The 19,067-nt window shown below is 31.1% G+C and overlaps 2 protein-coding genes and 1 long non-coding RNA gene across 3 annotated transcripts; all 3 read left to right on the plus strand.

Moving 5' to 3' along the window:
• Window positions 1-10,825: 10,825 nt before the first annotated feature.
• Window positions 10,826-12,365, plus strand: LOC108473541 (disease resistance protein RGA2-like). Its single transcript, XM_053021811.1, has 2 exons — window positions 10,826-11,284; window positions 11,721-12,365. The coding sequence occupies exons 1-2, from the start codon at window positions 10,979-10,981 to the stop codon at window positions 11,850-11,852; spliced, it is 438 nt and encodes a 145-aa protein (XP_052877771.1). The 5' UTR covers window positions 10,826-10,978; the 3' UTR covers window positions 11,853-12,365.
• On the plus strand, window positions 12,047-16,169 carry LOC108473540 (disease resistance protein RGA2-like). Its single transcript, XM_017775173.2, has 4 exons — window positions 12,047-14,418; window positions 15,324-15,444; window positions 15,536-15,655; window positions 15,742-16,169. The coding sequence occupies exon 1, from the start codon at window positions 12,442-12,444 to the stop codon at window positions 14,416-14,418; it is 1,977 nt and encodes a 658-aa protein (XP_017630662.1). The 5' UTR covers window positions 12,047-12,441; the 3' UTR covers window positions 15,324-15,444; window positions 15,536-15,655; window positions 15,742-16,169.
• Window positions 16,170-16,700: 531 nt separating this feature from the next.
• On the plus strand, window positions 16,701-18,229 carry LOC128284354 (uncharacterized). Its single transcript, XR_008274781.1, has 4 exons — window positions 16,701-17,161; window positions 17,264-17,332; window positions 17,431-17,460; window positions 18,021-18,229. It is a non-coding gene; the product is annotated as an uncharacterized LOC128284354 (long non-coding RNA).
• The last annotated feature ends 838 nt before the right edge of the window (window positions 18,230-19,067 follow it).

Genomic DNA, 19,067 nt, shown 5'->3' on the forward strand with positions numbered 1-19,067 from the left:
TTTTTATATTATTTTAATTTAAAATAATTTATTCAATTGAAACAGATGTATCGGTTAGAACCGTTCAACTAATGATTTGATCGGTTCAACTAAACCTATTCATAAGTCAGGTTATTCACTCAGGCTCGAAGGCTCACTAGAAACTTGGGAAGATTTAGGTAAAAATATTAAGCTTTAAAAATAGGTTTGTGAAAAAAAATTTAGGCCCATTTCAAATATGAGTCGAGCTTGAGTTTGAATGTTCAAGTCTGACCCAACTCGGCACTTTTTTAAGTTTATAATACTTTATATTATGTAATTTAGAACACATTAAAAAATAAATTTATACTAAATATATAATGTTACTCTAATGTAAACATTAAAATAATGTTAAGATCACTATATAAAAAATTCAATAAATAAAAATATATAAAATTATTAAATATTAAAACAATATAATATAAATATTTTTTAAAAATTTTAAAAATAATATGGGCAGGCCTAAAATGAGTTTAGGTTAATCTTTTGCAAATATTGACAGGTTTGGATAAAATTTTAAATACATATTTTAGGTTGCGCTATTATGGGCAAGAATAAAGTATAGTAATAACATGATTAGGCTTGGCCCAAGGCGATCCATGGGTACCTTTAGGTTCAACCATTGGCCTAATTTTGAAAATCTTGCATGTAAAATACCTAAAAAAAAAATAAAGTAATGTTTTTAGAGCCAGGTGGTTGAACTGGTCACGCCATCATCAGTTCGTTGATCCAACCAATTCATTTAAATAAATAATTAAAAAATTAAAAAAATAGTTTAACTAGTTTTTTCTTGATTTGGTTCATATCGATTTGTAATTCAATTGGTTCGAAATTATTTTTCAGATCAATACCCCAACTGATTTCCAGTCCAACTGATCTGATCAATCGATTTAATCTATTCAAACAACCATTAAAAAAAAAAACCAATCATGCAAACATGAATACTATTTAAATTTTAAAATATTTTAATTAATATTATATCAATAAGATTTATTTAAATTTTAAATTGGTTTATAAAATTTAAAATATTTTAATTAATATTGTATCAATAAAATGATTTAGTACTTTGTCTAATTGTCAATTTAAACTTTAAATAACAATTTAAATATGATAAGGATGATTTAAAATTTAAAAAAATGTGTACTCATTACATTGATAATTTAAATTTAATGTATTAAAAAATGACAAAAATAATAAAATTTATTTTTTAAACACATTAAATTCAAATTATAAAATTATGTATATAATGATATTTGCATTTTACAATTTCATCAATGTGTTTGATGGTTGAGTAGTGCTTGCCTAAGTTTTTTTAAGTTTTTGTTTCTTTTATGCCTAACTTTTATATAGTTTTGTCATAATTAACATATGCAAATAAATCGTGCTTTGTATGTATATATGACATAAAAAATAAATGTGTTATAAATTTTTTAAATATATAGTATTATTTATATTTTTATATACAATTTTTTATTAAATATTCTCAAATTATTATTTAAATTTTAAATTAGTTTGTAAATTTTAAAATATTTGAATTAAGTCTTTAAAGTGTTAGTATTATATCTATAAAATTAATTTATTTTTATAATTACCAATTTAGTCTTTAAATTTCAATTCTTGTGTACTCGTCACATTAATAACTTGATTCTAACACAATAAAAACACGACAAGGTTATAAAATTTAAGAGTATTATTTCTTCTTCTTTTTAACATATTAGATTCAAGTTGAGTAAACATCTAATGCTCAAGCTAATGGTTAAGTTAATAGAAAATGGGATAAATCTTAAAATTATACATGAACTTTGGCCTAATGTGTAATTTTATACATGAATTTTGATTTTATGTAATTTTATACATGAAACTTCGATTTGATCCAATTCTCACAAATTATTAATACAATTATTAATATAACAATGTTTATGTTTATATATTGCATAAATAAATAATTATATTTATCCACTACAAAAAATAAATTGATGTATTTATTTCTTTAAATGTGTATGATTGAATCAAAATTAAAGTTTCATACATGTTTAATTGCATCAAATCAAATTTCATATATCAAATTGCACAATAAATCAAAGTTTATTATAATTTTGACATTTATCCTAAAAAATCAAATTGGTATGATTATGAAATCTTGAGAATTCAATTAGAATGCTTTGAAATTTAAAATACAATTTAAAATTTGGGTTATGATTTGCAAATGTACAGTGCAAGTAATTATTTTATATGTTTTTATTTTATTTATTATTCTATTTTAAAGGAATTTTATTTCATACATTTTCGTGAAGTTTAAAAACTAAACAAACAAAGTTAAATGGGTGGCACATACCTCTTTAAGGTGAAGTAAAATAATTTATTTTTTACCAAAATATTATTTTTTGGTGAATTACAATAGGAGGGCAAAACCCTAACAACGACACAACTAGTACAATTTGAACCCAAGCCATACCTAAGACAGTAAACACTCTGACCATCAAACCAACATATGAGGTTTAAGCTAAATAATATTTTTTTAATGAAAGCTGTGATAGAATTTTAAGCCTACTTGTTAAATTAAAAAATTTCATTGATAATACATTAAATGCTAACGTTATTTTAAGGTTTTTTTTTTTGGGGGGGGGGAGGGGGTTAACGCACTATTTGGGCTTGAATTTGATAATTGTTCTTATATTAGAGCTTGAACTTTTTTGTTTCAAGTTAGTCCCTCAACGTGGCAATTGTTTGCACATTGGGGCCCTTTTTTGTTCAAGTTAGTCTCTAAAAAAAGGTTCAGGGCTCTAATATGAGAATAATTACCAAGTTTAGATACTAACTTGGACAAAAGAAAAGTCTAAGCCATGAGAACAGTTGTCTAGTTTAGGTCTTAATATGAGAATAATTGTTAAGTTCAAAAATTAAGAGCTAGTTTAGCAATGCTTTTGAAAAATGCTTTTGAAAAATACTTCTGAGAAGTACTTTTAAAAGGTTTGGTTTAAGATTTGAGTGATTAGCATTACAGTCAAAAAGTACTTTTTTGAAATAAAATATTTATTTTAGACATGTTATTATCAAGTGTAACAGCCTAATTTTCAGTGGTGTCGAAACAGTGATTCGAGATCACTAAATCTGACAAATGAGTAGGAAATATTATTAATTTAGTGTACTAAAAATAAATATTAAAATAATTAGAATCGAAAATAAGGTATCGAGACCTCGAGAATTTTAAATCGAGCCATAAATATTTTTATAAATATTTATGGAGTGTTAATATGTTAGTATTAAATTTTCGTCAAGAAATTTTAAAGTTCTGATAGTTAATTGAACAAAAAGGACTAAATTGTATCAAATGTAAAATTGTGGGAAATGATTAAATAGCTTAATTGATAAAAGAAAGAGGGTTTAAAAGGAAAATAGACCCAAGGTCTATTTGGGCTGGACGGCAAGGGCATGAAATCAGCAAGAAAATAAGGAAAATTAAGGGCAAAATTAGAAAATTGCAAAATTTACTTAATAAAGCTAGGACTAAAGTGGAATTATCTAGATTTCTCTTTATTTTTTTCTGAATTCTCATCAGAAAAAGGCCATGGAGGAGTTATATTAAGCTGGTTTTTCATATTTTTACTCCAATTAAGTTCAATTCTTGATTATTTCTTGAAATTTTTGTGTTTTTGTGACTTTTACAACTAGGTCCACTTGTTGAATTCATTAGTTTTTGATTCTATGAAAGAAATTGAAAGTTTCTATACATATGTTCTGGAAGTATATGATGATTTGGCATGGAATTAGAGCTTTAAATTGTTTATATGTTGATTTTATTGTAAGAATTGAATAGAAAGTGAATGTTTGGGACCTAATAGTAAAAGAGTTTGAAGTTAGAGTTTTATGTGGAAATTATGAATTTAAATAGTTATGAAATAACTTATAATGTTTAGGAAAAGTATTAATTGAGAAAATTATCTTAATTGAGGGGTTATTTGAGCAAGGACTGAATTGTATGAATTGTGAAATTTGGGGTAAAATGGAAATCAACATTTTGCACTAAAACTTTTTTGGACAGCAGCAGTAGTTTAACTTTGAAAAATCACCAAAAATTGTAAAAATGGAATTATAGGATGAATAAAATATGAAATTAAAGCTTATTGAGTCTAGTTTCTTATAGAAGAATTAATGTAAGCAATGTAATTTTAAATTATGAGATATGATAAATTTTGTGAGATAATGTCAGAATAATTTCAGGTTCCCCTGTTCTGACTTTGTAAAATCATCATAAATTGGATAAAAATAATTATGGGCTTAAATTTATATGTTTAGAATCATGAATGAGTCTATTTTAAATAGAAATAAACGAGGACATAATTCGAATCTTGTACGAGAAGATAATTAATTTTTAGTGAAGAAGGGTCGGAACTGTCAGACAGCAGAACAGGGGAGACTTCAATGAATAAACTGTATTAATTGGCCCAACCAAAAATTATGAAATTTTTATGGTAAGAATAAATATGAGTCTAATTTCTGGGAAAATTTATGGATCTTAATTTGAAGTTCTGTAGCTCAAGATAAAAATAATTTAGTGACTATGACACAGATGGACAGCTTGAATATTCACATAAGTAGATAGTGAAAATTATGGATAATGTTACCTACAAGTGTGTTGTTTATACTAAGGATGTGGATGGAGAGGAGGAGGAGGAAAAAATATACAAAAATATATGAATGACTCGTGTATAAATTGATCACATGCCCGATTATAATCGATAAGTGTTGAATTAGAAACGATATAATATTTTATTTGGAATATTTATTATGAAATTATGATTATCGCTATAATACAAAAATCGAACTTGTGAGTTTATATAACTAAATTTAGTGACCATTTGTTAATATTATTAAATTTCAATATTATTTTATGAATGGTGATTAATATTTATGTATGTTAATTGTTGAAAATAAGTAAATTATGTACAAAAGTTATGAAATTGAACTGAGAATTTCGGAGGAACGGAACGCAGGAAATAAGTACAATCTTTCAGTGAAAAAGATGAATTGACGGTAAATTACCCAAGTAAACTGAGATTCAGCATTTGTTGCGAATTCTCGTGTTTGCTTTCTGTTTAGCTCTTACGAGCTTCCGTTAACTCATATGAGTTTCAGTTAACCCTTTTGGGGTTTCAGTTCAGCTCTGGTGAGCTTCAGTTAGCCTTCGGGCTTCCGTTTAGCACTTATGTGCTTCAGTTAGCCTTCGGGCTTCCGTTTAGCACTTATGTGCTTCAGAGCATGCAATACAAAAAGCAGGGACCATACTTTCTACACTGGTTTGTTTATCTGCCCAGATATTCTATTGGCCTGTATTTTTCCGAAAGGCATTTGACAACTTTAAGAATTTAGATGCAGAAAAATAGGTGTTAATTACTTAATTGCTTTACATTTTTAAAATCATAATAATCTCATAATTTCAAATGATCTAATATAACCTCGTAACTAAGCTTCTTCTTTTTCAGCATGAGTTCAATGGAAGAGCCAAAAAGCAGGACATGCATTCTTCATTAGCTGATCTGTCCATGGCATTGTGCTCCCATGAAATCCTCCTCTCTATGCACATTTGTTCTTTCTTTTTATTTTTTTCTTGGTTGGAGAGTCAGTCTGTATGCATTCTTCATTCAGCTGATCTTGAAGTAAGTAACTATTATTTGAGTGCTACCTTATGAGTGTTGATTTTCACTTGCATAGCTAAAGTAAGTTGGAAGAGTGTTTACTTAATTGTACAAAGGTGAGGTTGCACCAAGTTTGCAGGGTTGGGCATAAATCATTTCATTGTATTGTGAAGTTTATAGTAATTTTATCTCTAGACAAAGCACACAAATGTAGGATGAGTTCTGAAATGCGTAAACATCTTGGTTGCTTTCTTTATTCTCTATTTTTACTTTTGTGTGTGTCAACTTAAAAAAAAATACAATTTTCTCTTTAGGTGTTTCAAATAATAATCCAACACATGGAAACACAACTAATTATTAGGCAATATTGTGTACATTATGTAAGACTATCATTCAATGAAAACGTTTCAGTACCTAATGATTGGTTGAATGTTGAGCATAGCTCCCTTTAGTTACCAAATGTTGAGGATACAAATATGGATGCCCTGCAACAAATGCATCCCTTTTAGCTTATTACAAAACAACTAAACCTAGATCCAATGTCTTCTTTATCTTCCATTAACTTTTGTATTTTTGGAATTTTGTTTTCGTTGAAAAAGAAAATTTTGGGTAAATTTAATATTATATGAATAAAGTTAGTTTAGTTCAACAACTCAAACAAGGGGAGAAGAGATGTCTATGTATGTTCAATTTGTACCTTGTGAGCTATTTTCAATTAAATTAAGATAAAGTCCACTAACTCCATTGAAAAATTTTGACTATATAGATTTGAAGCTTGCCTCAGAACCATCGATAAAAGTCAATTTTACTTTTATTTCAGATTGATAAATTTTGAATTGTGCTCTAGTGGTAACGAAGTTGTGGATTATATTCAAAGAAGTGAAGAAGCGGAGGTGTTATCTTTGAAAGTAGATTTTGAAAAAGCATACGATTGTGTGGAGTGATAATTTCTTGACTTGGTTATGAATAAAATAACTTATCAAACTTTAATATATAATCATCCCTATAGGAGCAGTAAAATTTTAATAAATGTATTGTTAAATAAAAGGAAAGAGTATAATAAATTTAGTTTAATCAGGTTCTTTGTCAAACCCAAAGACTCGTTTGAAATTTTGGAGGATTTGGGTAAAAATATTAATTTCAAAAAATAAGTTTTGGCAAAAAAATTAGGCTCATTTAACATATGGGTTCAGTTAGTACTTGAACATTCAAAACCTAAGTTTGTCCCGACCCATTTTTTTAGTTTGTAATATTTTATATTATGTTGATTTTATATACTTGAACATTCAAAACCTAAGTTTGTCCCGACCCATTTTTTTAGTTTATAATATTTTATATTATGTTAATTTTATATACTTGAACATTCAAAACCTAAGTTTGTCCCGACCCTTTTTTTTAGTTTGTAATATTTTATATTATGTTAATTTTATATGTTACTTAATTTGTAACAAATAAAAATTAAATTTATAATACTATTATAATGTTAAGATGGCTATATATAAAATTTTAATAAAAAGTAAAATTATTAAATATTAAGTTAAAAATAATATAAATATATTTTAATTTTTATAAATAGTATGAGTGGATTTAAAATGAACTTGAGTTAAGTTCCACAAAGTGACCGAATACATGAAGGAGCCATTAATGCAAGTACATGCATGGCTTAATACATCGTATGGAAGGATGCATGCACAACTAGTGTTCAATGGATGGCATTTGAAGGAATTCATGTATTGGGGATGTTCATGCAAGTGGGGGCTATTTTATGTACATGTATTTGAAGATTCATGGACCGTAATTAAGGAAGAACATGCATTGGGACGTTTCATGCATGTATCATGCATATCCAAGATATCCATTCAAGTATTCAAGGTACATTCAAGCCTCATTCGGCCAAGGGAGATGTAGGAATATTAAAGGGCTGCACATTTATGAACTATGGCTTTTCTTCTAGGCTAAGTATGCATGAATGCATCAAGTGAAGCAACATGATGGTTCGGCCAATTCATGCACCATTTTCAAGCATGAACCGAATTTTAATGCTTTTGTGATAAAGGATGAGAAGGATGAACGCGAAAGCGGATCGAAAAGTTTGTCAAAGTCGTGGATTTGACTTAGGGCTCTAGACGTTCGAAAAGAAACTTGGATTTTTTTTGACACAATCTAAAACGAAATTAAATCCAAGTTAGATAAAATAATTAAAACCAATAATAAATCAAGGATTCAGGAAGTGAATAAAGAAGATAAATGGAAAGATAATGGAAAGATAGAATGTGGCGTGTAGAAGTCCTAAGAAGCCTTGGAAACACGAAGAATCCACAACCCCCTTCAAGCGGCTCTAATTTTCCCTCTAAGATAAAAACCTTGGCAAGAAAAAGTTTGAAGATGATCCCCACAATCTAAAAACATTGTTAAAACTCTTCTAAAAGAAACTCAAGAGAAATTCTTGAAAAGAAAAAACTCAGATTAACTCAAAAGAGGAATAGAATAATAATGAATTGTCTTGCTTGTGTACAATGCAAAGGCCTATATATAGGCTAGATAAATAAATCTAAATAAAACTCCTAAGTATACTAGATCTCGAATTTAATCTAAACAAGAAGTAGTTTTAAACTAAACTTTCTTGTTAACATAAAATTCCTAAATAACTTAAAATACTTAATAATTATCAAAATTCGAAATAAAATAATAATAAAATAACAAGAGCTAATAAATAAAATATTGTGCTCACATATAATAAAAATTAAGCCTAAATCTTAAACCCAATATGAAACGTCTAAGCTTGTAAGATTAATTGGGGTTCTTGAAGTGAAATGCTTAAGCTTGTTAGCATTTTCCACATGGGCTTGTCGTCATAGATTGAGAGTTTAGGCCCACGAACATAATTAGTCTCTTCTAATTCATCATTACTCCAGAATTTATTGTCTTGAAACTTCAACTCTTATTCTCGAATTTTTTTCGTGATAAAGTCTTGAACCACTAAGTTGAGTTTTGACTTTATCTGTTTGGATTTGGATCTCGTAATTGGGCATTGAGGAAAACTAAACTCATCTCTATTATGGCCTTTGAATTGGGCTGAGTTATTTGTATCATTTTGTGTGAACATGTTAAATACAAATGTGAACAGAATTTAAGTTAGTGTGAACATCATAGATGCCGAATATCAATAGGCATCTTAAGCTTATAAATAGTTTGCCCATTTCATGTAAGGGGGACTTTTGCCAAATTTATAATCAAACCTTTGATCTTGTGAGAATTTTCTTCTCTAAGTCTCGTTTAAGATTTTTGTTGGCTTATCTACCTAGTAGTGGCGTCAACCTAATTCTTTCACGAAACCGAACTTATCACTAGTTTTAGTGTGGCGTTCAAAACACTTTATACCGAGGTTCCTATCTGCCTAGATAGTGGGTCGAGGTCCATTTTGTTTTCAACCATTCCACTTAAGAACTAATAAGTCTCGGGTTGGTATTTGCTAATATCGGTTCAACTTGTTCTTAGGACCAACCTTACCATATTTCGTCCATTTCCCAAATATCCAATTCAACCGAATTTCGTTTCTTTCCCGAACCATAAACAACCTACCAACTATCCTAACTTCTTTCTTTCTTAAACCTAAACTTAATCACCATTCTCGAACCTAAACTTTGACATCCAAGTCTCTTTCAAACCCGAAATCACTTTTCTGTTCCATTCTCATCAACACCTTCTCGTAGATGATCGGGCAATCTACATACAATTCAACTCAAGTCGTGGCGAGTTCGTATCAAATAGAGTATTCAAACTCTGCTCAATTAATGCCAAATTTTGATAGCTTTTTCATTAATTTTAATTATTTGTACGGATCGAGACTGACAAATTTTGCCAAAGTTGATGTTAACTGTGCAGAACACCTCAAGTGTGAATGATTTATTTTTTATTAATATTTTTTATTAATGGTGGTAAGGTTTGTAATCGGCTCAGTCGAGGGGAATGTTGGGTTTGGAGTGGTGCCCGGAGTTGTTGGGTTAACAATAGGTACACCGTCTAGTATTGTTGTGGATACTGAAGGGGCAGAGAGCATCCGAATGCTTTGTTTTGGTTTTTGATTGATTTCTTGCGGAAGAGGTTTGCCTGAAACACTTGAACCTGAAGAGATTAAAAGCAAAGGTAAGTTCTTTTATTCGTTTTCTTTTTCATGAAGAAATATATGAATTTCGAAGGTCAAAATTAAATTATAAACTTTTGAAGGGTTAAAATGCAACAACTTTTTAATTTTTAAAGGAATTGAATTATCCTTTTTGAGACCAAGACCCTGCCTATATATATAATTGATATTAGATTAAATCGAGACCATAGGGTTAAATTGAAATAAAGGCAAACAGGGAATTGGTTTTAAATAAAATGGTGTAATTGTATTTTTGGTCTTTCTAGGAAATTTTCTCTAGAAACAATCACTCTCTCATTCATATGACACTTAGTTTCCATCTCTATCTCTTTTATTCAATATTGAAAAACTAGTATTGAATAACAAAAGAGTATATTTTTTATTATTTAATGAAAACCCTAAATTAAAATTCTTGATATTTTCTTCTACTTTTTGAAATTGTTTGTGCGTCCTTAGACAGCTCATAATTGAAATTGATTCAGCTGATGGACAAAGCATCATGAGGGTGCAAAAGGGGTTAGTTAATTTTATAGATTGATTATTGTGATTTTCTTTGTGAGCCCCGGCAATTTGTTTGTTATTTTCTCCCTGTTTGTTTACTATTTTTGTTCTCCCTTTCCTATATAAATTTCAATTTTAAAAGAGATAGAAGAATGCAAAGAAAATATACCATGCAGGATTACTGTTAGAGAGATAACGAAATTTAATGGTAGAGTGATCACTTCATAATAAAATAATAACATAAGTAACTAAAACGTAATATTTCAAACATAAGTGACTAAAATATAATTTAAAGCAAACAAAAGTGACTATTTTTACAAAATAACCCATTTTATCATAGCTTTTCCATTAATTTTAATCATTTGTGCGGATCGAGACTGACAAATTTTGCTAAAGTTGATGTAATTGTGCAGGCAACCCAAGTGTGAATGTAAATCGATTATCATCATCCCAACTTTGTCTCCATTGAGAAATTTGTGTCAAACATTTAACATGGTGGACCATTTCCCTCCAATCAACATTATTTTCATTTAATTATACTACTTGGTGGGTGGATGGCAACATCAATAAAAATACTTACTCTCTGCGTGTATGGATCCACATCTGTGTTTCATCTTGTTTTACTCCTCCTCTTGCAATAACCAAACACTTTTTTGCTTGATTTCAGTTTGAACCAGCAATGGGCGCCGAAGCAATTGCATTCGACCTCGCCGTAGAGCTTATTACTAAATTGAGCTCCTTTACTCTCTCTCAAATTGGACTGTGTTGGAATGTCAAAGATGACCTCCACGACCTCAAAAGCACTGTCTCTACAATCAAAGCTGTGCTTCTTGACGCAGAAGAGCGATCCGTGACCAGCCAACTCGTCAAAGATTGGCTTGAAAAGCTGAGAGATGTACTTTATGACGCTGACGACTTGCTCGATGATTTCTCTGCCGAAGCTTTGCGGAAAGATCTATTGGGTGGGAACAAGCTGACGAAAGAGGTACGCCTTTTCTTCTCGAGCTCAAACCAGTTTGCTTACGGTCTCAAAATGGGTCTGAAAATTAAGGCCATTAAGGCGAGATTAACTTCAATTGAAAGTGAGGCCAAGGTGTTCAACTTGGTAGAGCGTGACCGTCCCATGGAAACCTCTTTCACGACTAAAAAGAGGCAGCAAACGCACTCTTTTAAAGATAAAATAATAGGGAGGGATGATGATAAAGTAGCTCTTCTAAAACTCGTGTTAGAGTTTGAAAGTGAAGAGAATGTTTACATCATTCCAATTGTTGGGTTTGGAGGGCCAGGGAAGACAGCTTTGGCTCAGTTTGTCTATAATGATGAAATGGTGAAAAATCATTTTGAGTTGATGATGTGGGTGTGTGTTTCGGATGTTTTTGATGTCAAAATAATTGTAGAAAACATGATCAAATCTGCAACAGGCAAAGCACCAGATCAAAATCTCGAAATGGACCAATTGCAAAAACAACTTCGGGAAAAAATTGGTGGGAAAAAATATTTGCTTGTTTTGGATGACATTTGGAATGATGAGTGGGGAAACTGGGTTAATTTAAAAGAGTTATTGGTAGGTGGGGCTAAAGGAAGTAGGATAATAGTAACTACTCGCTCTTCTAAGGTAGCCAAGATCACTAGTAAATGTCAGCCTCATGTTCTAAAAGGATTGTCTGATGATGATGCTTGGTCTTTGTTCAAAGAGATAGCATTTGAGAAAGACCTACAGACTCAACAGATTCAGGCTTTGTGGAAATAGGAAAACTGATTTTGGAAAGGTGTTGTGGAGTTCCTTTAGTCATAAGGACGATAGCTGGTACGCTATCTTTTAAAGAAACTAAAAATGAGTGGCTTTCTTTTAAAGATAATGAACTTGCTAAAATATCTCAGAACGAATGTCAGATTCTACTTATACTTAAGTTGAGCTACGATCATCTCCCATCCCGTTTAAAGCATTGCTTTGTTTATTGCCGATTGTATCCAAAAGATTATGTAATTCGTGTACAAACTCTTGTTCAACTTTGGATTGCACAAGGTTTTGTAAAGCAATTTAATCAAAGTAAATCTCTTGAGGAGATTGGGTTTGGGTATTTTAAAGATTTGGTTGAAAGAAGTTTCTTTCAAGAGGTAGTAGAATATGGAATTGGGGATATGAGATGTAAAATGCATGATTTAATACATGATCTAGCTGAATCAATAGCAGGGACAGAGAGTAGTATTGTACATTCAAATAAAATTGCAAGTAAGGATGGTGAAAAGTGTCGCCACATATCAATTAATCCTTCATTAATTCCTTTGTTTAAGGGAAAAAAGTTGCGAACCTTGTTACAGTTTCCAAACAAGAGAGTTCCAAATTTGAGTGATGAAACTTGGAATTTTGTAATTGCAAATTGTAGATGTTTGCGTGTACTAGAATTGTATGATTTTGACTTTAAAATGATTCCACGCTCCATTCATAAGCTGAAACATTTGAGGTACCTTGATCTTTCTCGCAACGAAAATCTTAAGAGCCTGCCAAAGAGTATTTGCAAAATACAAAATTTGCAAATGCTGAAACTTGACTGGTGTGATCGGCTTGAAGAATTGCCGAAGAAGATTGAAAAATTGGTGAATCTTACCCATCTTGGGTGTGAAGGTTGTAATGGTTTAACTCATATGCCACGTGGAATAGGAAAACTGAGTTCCCTTGAAACATTACGCATGTTTATAGTGGATAAAGATGGTTCCCATGGTGGTGCAGATCTAAGTGAATTGAGTGGGCTTAACATCTTAAGGGGAGAGCTAAGAATAACAAATTTGGGATTCGCAAAAAATGCAAAAGAGAAGTTTAAAGCTACTAATTTGAAAGAGAAGCAACATTTGAGATCGTTGGTTTTAGAATGGAATCGTCGTGGTGACGATAATGATGCTAACAAGTCACTTGAAGACCTCCAGCCCCATCCTAACCTCAAGGAGCTCTGTATTCGAGGATGGAGGGGTGATGCAAAGTTTCCAAGTTGGATTTCTTTGCTCACAAATCTCGTCGTGATTAGAATATGGGGTCCTAGTAATGTCAAACATGTTCCGTCCTTTGCGCAATTGCCTTGTCTTAAAGAGCTGTCAATTACTGATTGTACTGAGCTGGAGTACATGGATGATAATAGCCCAAAAGGAAGTCAAGGAGAAGCACAATCATTCTTCCCATCGCTTAAGGTTCTCTGTCTCTGGGACTGCCCGAACCTGAAGAGCTGGTGGAGGACGACAAAACCAATCGATGATGATTCCGACGAGGACGACACAACAGTTATGGGAACATCAACCATGGCATTTCCTTGTCTTTCCACTTTAACAATTTCAAATTGCCCTTTCACTTCAATGCCGTTGTATCCTTCACTCATTGATGATCTAAGGTTGGTGGGTACCAGTTCAAGGCCGTTAAAGCAGACCATGAAGATGAATATTACTAGTTCGACCCCATCAAGTTCAACCTCTTCTCTTCCTCTCTCCAAATTGAAATCTTTAACATTAGACAACATTGAGGGATTGGACACTCACACGCTAGATGAGTGCCTGCAACATCTCACCAGCCTCAAAGATTTAGAAATATGGAATTGCAAGGAGGTTGATTTAGAGGGCATGCAATGGGAAGTCCTTAAGAATCTCTCTCATTTGGAGATTGATAATATTCCAAAGCTGGTGTCTCTCCCCATTGGGCTTCAACATCTTGTTCAATTGAAAACATTAAAAATTCATAACTGCAATGGATTGAGGTCACTGTTTCCTGCGTTCCAACATCTCACTTTCCTTGAAGACTTTTCAGTAAGCAACTGCAAGGAGCTGGAGTTATCTGCAGCTGGCATCCAAATATTCCAAAATTATACAAGCCTATGCTCTCTATCGCTGGAAAATATGCCAGAGTGTCGGCATCTTCCGGAGTGGCTTCAACATCTACCAAATCTGCAAAAGCTTTATCTGAGGGATTTGCCCAATTTAACATCGCTCCCGGACGAGATGCGTTGCCTAACCAAATTGCAAAAATTACATATATTTGAAGTTCCTCAGTTGGAGGAAAGGTGTCGGAAGGACATTGGTGCTGATTGGCATAAGATTGCTCACATCCCAGACTTTGACATATCTGGTTGTTATTAGGTTGGTCCGCCCTTTTCAATTATTTATTTTTAAGACCTTAAGTTTTTTTCTAAAAAAAAAAAAAATCAGTGTTATATTTACTGTCCAACTCTTGGCTTTCATGCCATTTTTCATTCTAATATCATTCAAGTTGGATACTCTTATATAAATTGACATCTTTAAATTCATGCCATTTGACATCTTATATAAATTGAAATTCCTTTGTTTTAATCCTATTTTGTACTTACCATCTTTCATAATATTTTGCTAATTTGTGCAGTATGCCATTGGGGAAAGGCATTTGTCAACTTCAATAATTTTATATGCATAAAAAGAAGTTAATCCTTCTTTTCATATCTGTCATTTCATAGACTTCAATTTAAGGGTTTCTAATAATTTAATTCTAAAAAATCATTGATGTGGAGAGAGAGGCCTATGAAGCTTGCGTGCTACCCTTCAAAATGGTTCTACTATATGCTCTGCTTTGTTTATATATATTTATGTTTTCTCTGGTTATTTACATTTCAAGAAGCAGAGGCCATACTTTCCGCTACGATTTGTTAATCTACCAAAATATTCCATCAAAACAAAAATGGTAATATAATATAAAGTTGTGTTTAGAAAGAGTAAGTGTTTTGGGTGCCATTGTTAATCCACAATTGGACACTGTTCAGTCTAAATGAGATCAATTTTAACATATTCTTTGTTGGCATTTATAATTTCCAGGTTCATTGTTGCTTTTGGAAGAGTCTTTGTTCAAGCATGACACTTGTCAGAGATATTGCATTTGGAAATTTAATATTTCACTTTACATGGAACTTATGGAAGCTTAAATATAGATGGTTTATTTCATGGGTGATGTGTGAATTTAAAGAAGTACATATGTTCATAGTAGGAACTATTAATGAGTGCCATTGTTATTGAAGGTGGATTCAAGAAAGGATCTTGCTTCAAATTATTTGGAGGTGAGGCTGATAAAATGTTTCATTATCTATAGATGAACAATGACATATTAAACACACATGTGCAAAAATAAGGCTGATGATGGTAAGCATTTCAGTAAAGAAACTTAAATTAATTTGGCAAAAGGTTTTGAGGTGTAAACACTAATGGGAATTTGAATTTGTTACTATTACAGATGATGATGAGGATGCCCAATGTTTGGCCCTTTCGTAAAACTAGCACTGGAAAATCATAGACAATGGCTTTGTGGTTAACCACCATTCATGCACATAACATAAAGTTCTATTTAGTAACAGTAAGTGTTTCTTCTACGTTTGGACACTGCTCAGTCTAAATGACATAAATTTTAACATAATATGTATTGGTATTTATAATTTGCAGGTTCATTGTTGCCATATAGAGAAAATTGATGGACTAGAATCTACCTTGGAGACCTTGATATCCTTTGCTCGCTAAGATACACTTTGTCATTACCTAAGCACTTCCTTTCTTTCTTTCGAGGATTGCAATGTCTCATCACATTGAGATTCTAGAAGAAATGTTTATGTAAAGCTTGGTTGATCCTTCAGCTTATATATATAGATAATTTGTTTTGTGGGTGATGTGTGAACTTAAAAGGAACACTTAGTGAGGAACTATTTGCATAGCTAAAGTAAGTTGGAAGAGTGTTTACTTAATTATACAAAGGTGAGGTTGCACCAAGTTTGGAGGGTTGGGCATAAAAAATTTCTTTTGTACTGTGAAATTAATAGTGAATTCATCTTCGGGCAAAACCCCACAGACGTAGGACGAGTTCTGAACTGCATAAATATCTTATTTGTATTCTTTATTCTTCTTTATTTTTACTTTTGTGTGTATGTCCTTAAAAAAAAACATTTTTCTCCTTCAGTGTTTGCTTTTATTCTAGACTAATAGATCCTAGATTGCCCTATGGTGAAAACAAAGTTATGGACTATATTCAAAGAAGTGAAGGAAGGGAAGTGCTTATTTTTTTAAGTAGATAATACGATTGAGTGGAGTGACAATTATGGATAAAATAGTTTTGTAAGATACATGTTAGCATATATTTGGGGTTTAATTTTCAATTAATAGATTACATGTTATACCTAAAATAACTTTTTTTTATAAAGTTGGATGGCCAAATAATTCTATGTTTATATTTTTATATTATATATATTAATTTATTTAAAATGTTTTCAAATTTAACTAATCACATGTGTCATATATTAGTAAAAATTGTTAACACTCCTTATTTATTCACCTTTGAAAAGTACATGGTTTCCATTAATCTGTTTTAACCGGCCTCAAAAAAATTGACAATAGGAGATTGCAAGGGCGTTGATTTAGAGGGCATGCAATGGGAACCCCATGGTTGGTGATTGGTAATATTCCAAAGCTGCTGTCTCTCCCCCTTGGGCTTCAACATCTCTTTTTCAATTGAAAACACTAGGAATTCATGAATGCCATGGATTGAGGTCACTCTTTCCTGTGTTCCAACATCTCATTTTCCTTGAACAGTTTTCAATAAGTAGCTGAAGTTATCTGTACCTAAGTTCCAAATATTCGAAGATCATACAAGCCTGTGCTCTCTAGCGCTAGCAAAGATTCCAAATAGTCGCCATCTTCCGGAGTGGCTTCAACATCAAACAAATCTGCCAAGGCTTATTCTCTCTGATTTAACATCGCTTCCGGACGAGAACCAGTTTGGAAAAGTTCTTTATGAAACGACTTCCCCAGTTGGAGGAAAGATGTCGGAAGGACATTGGTGCCGATTGGCATAAGATTGCTCATATCGCTACAGGTTGGTATATTTACTCTCCAACTATCGCCTCTTTTGCCAAAATAGAACACCCTTTTTGGTGCAGTTTCTTTATTTATCATTTTATTTGGCTATTTTGTGCAGTAACCATCGAAGACTTTTAGTGAAACGAATTTGGCAAATTCATGAATCTAAATGCAGGAAAAAAAAGTGGTAATCTAGCTAATTGCTTTACGCTTTTAAATTATAATAATCTCACCATTGCAATGATCTTATGAAATCCTGTTGTGTATACACATTTGAAATTGCAGCTTATTCCCAATACCAGCAAGGAATGACAGGTAATTCATACCACTCATTTATTTTCTATTTGATTCAATAAAACAAAATTGAATAATTTAGATTTAATGTGAAGTATTTTGGTGGTTCATATCTATCATTTCATACCTTCTAATACTTTAATTCTAAAAAATCTTTATTGGCACCCAATGGACATTTTCCAAAATGCTTGCATGCCAGCCTTCAATATGCTTCTACTTCATGCTCTGCTTTGTTCATTTTCCAAATTTAAATCTTAATCATATGTATATACAATTTTATGTTTTACCTTGAAAATTTTGATCTTTTTACCCTTCATTTTTGTTAGCTTTTGGCTCTATTTTCCGGCAGAGCAGAGCATGCAATACAAAAAGCAGAGACCATACTTTCTACCCTCATTTGTTTATCTGCCCACATATTCCATTGGCCTATATTTTTCTGAAAGGCATTTGACAACTTTAAGAATTTAGATGCTGAAAAATAGGTAGCAATTACTTAATTGCTTTACATTTTTAAAATCATAATAATCTCATAATTTCAAATGATCTAATATAACCTCGTAACTAAGTTGCTTCTTTTTCAGCATGAGTTCAATGGAAGAGCCAAAAAGCAGGACATGCATTCTTCATCAGCTGATCTGTCCATGGCATTGTGCTCCCATGAAATCCTCCTCTCTATGCACATTTGCTCTTTCTTTTTCCTTTTTTCTTTGTTAAAGAGTCACTCTGTATGCTATCTTCATCAGCTGATCTTGGAGCTTGTATATATAGATGCTTTGTGGACTTAAAGCAACACTTTGTGAGCATCTATTATAATGTTGAGATAACTATATATATAATTTTAATAAAAATATAAAATTATTAAATATTAAGTTAAAAATAATATAAATATATTTTAATTTTTTAAAAATAGTATGAGTGGATTTAAAATGAACTTGAGTTAAGTGTTTACAAATTTAAACAGACTTTAAGTTTATATTTTGGACTAGACCAAACTTTAAACAAATATAAAATAAAATATAAATATATTCATTTGTTTTAAATTCTCTATTATATTTTGGCATAGTGATTTATTTAACCTTCTAACTTTATAAAAATCAATTCAGTCTTTAAATTTGTATTATTTATCAAATCACCTGAAATAGATAAAAAATTAATATTTGTTAATTTTATTGACATGGCATACACATGGATGCCACATTAGCAATTAACTAATGTTTTAAATATAAAAATTTAAAAAATATATACAACTTATTAAAAATTTTAAAAAGTATAAAATTCTTAAAATTAATTTTAATTTTTTAAAAAAATCAATTGCTAATGTGGCATACACATTGGCTTTCATGTAGATGCCATATTAGCAAAGTTAATAAATGTTAACTTTTTCATTTATTTTGGGGTTGGATTAATAAATAATGCAAGTTTAAGGACTAAAAGAGACAAAAATTTAAATGAAGGGCTAAAAATTTTTTTATTGTAATATTGGATAGCCAAATAAGTGATTATGCCTAATTTGCTAGTATAATATTTTGAGAAGCGAAGAATCAATCTCTACCTTTCATCACTAGATGTTCAAAATTCAAACGGTGTCGTAATTGGTAGGACTTCCAAAAAAGAAGATTGTCAGCAAA

Source organism: Gossypium arboreum, chromosome 11, assembly GCF_025698485.1.
Source record: "Gossypium arboreum isolate Shixiya-1 chromosome 11, ASM2569848v2, whole genome shotgun sequence".
Taxonomy (NCBI): domain Eukaryota; kingdom Viridiplantae; phylum Streptophyta; class Magnoliopsida; order Malvales; family Malvaceae; genus Gossypium; species Gossypium arboreum.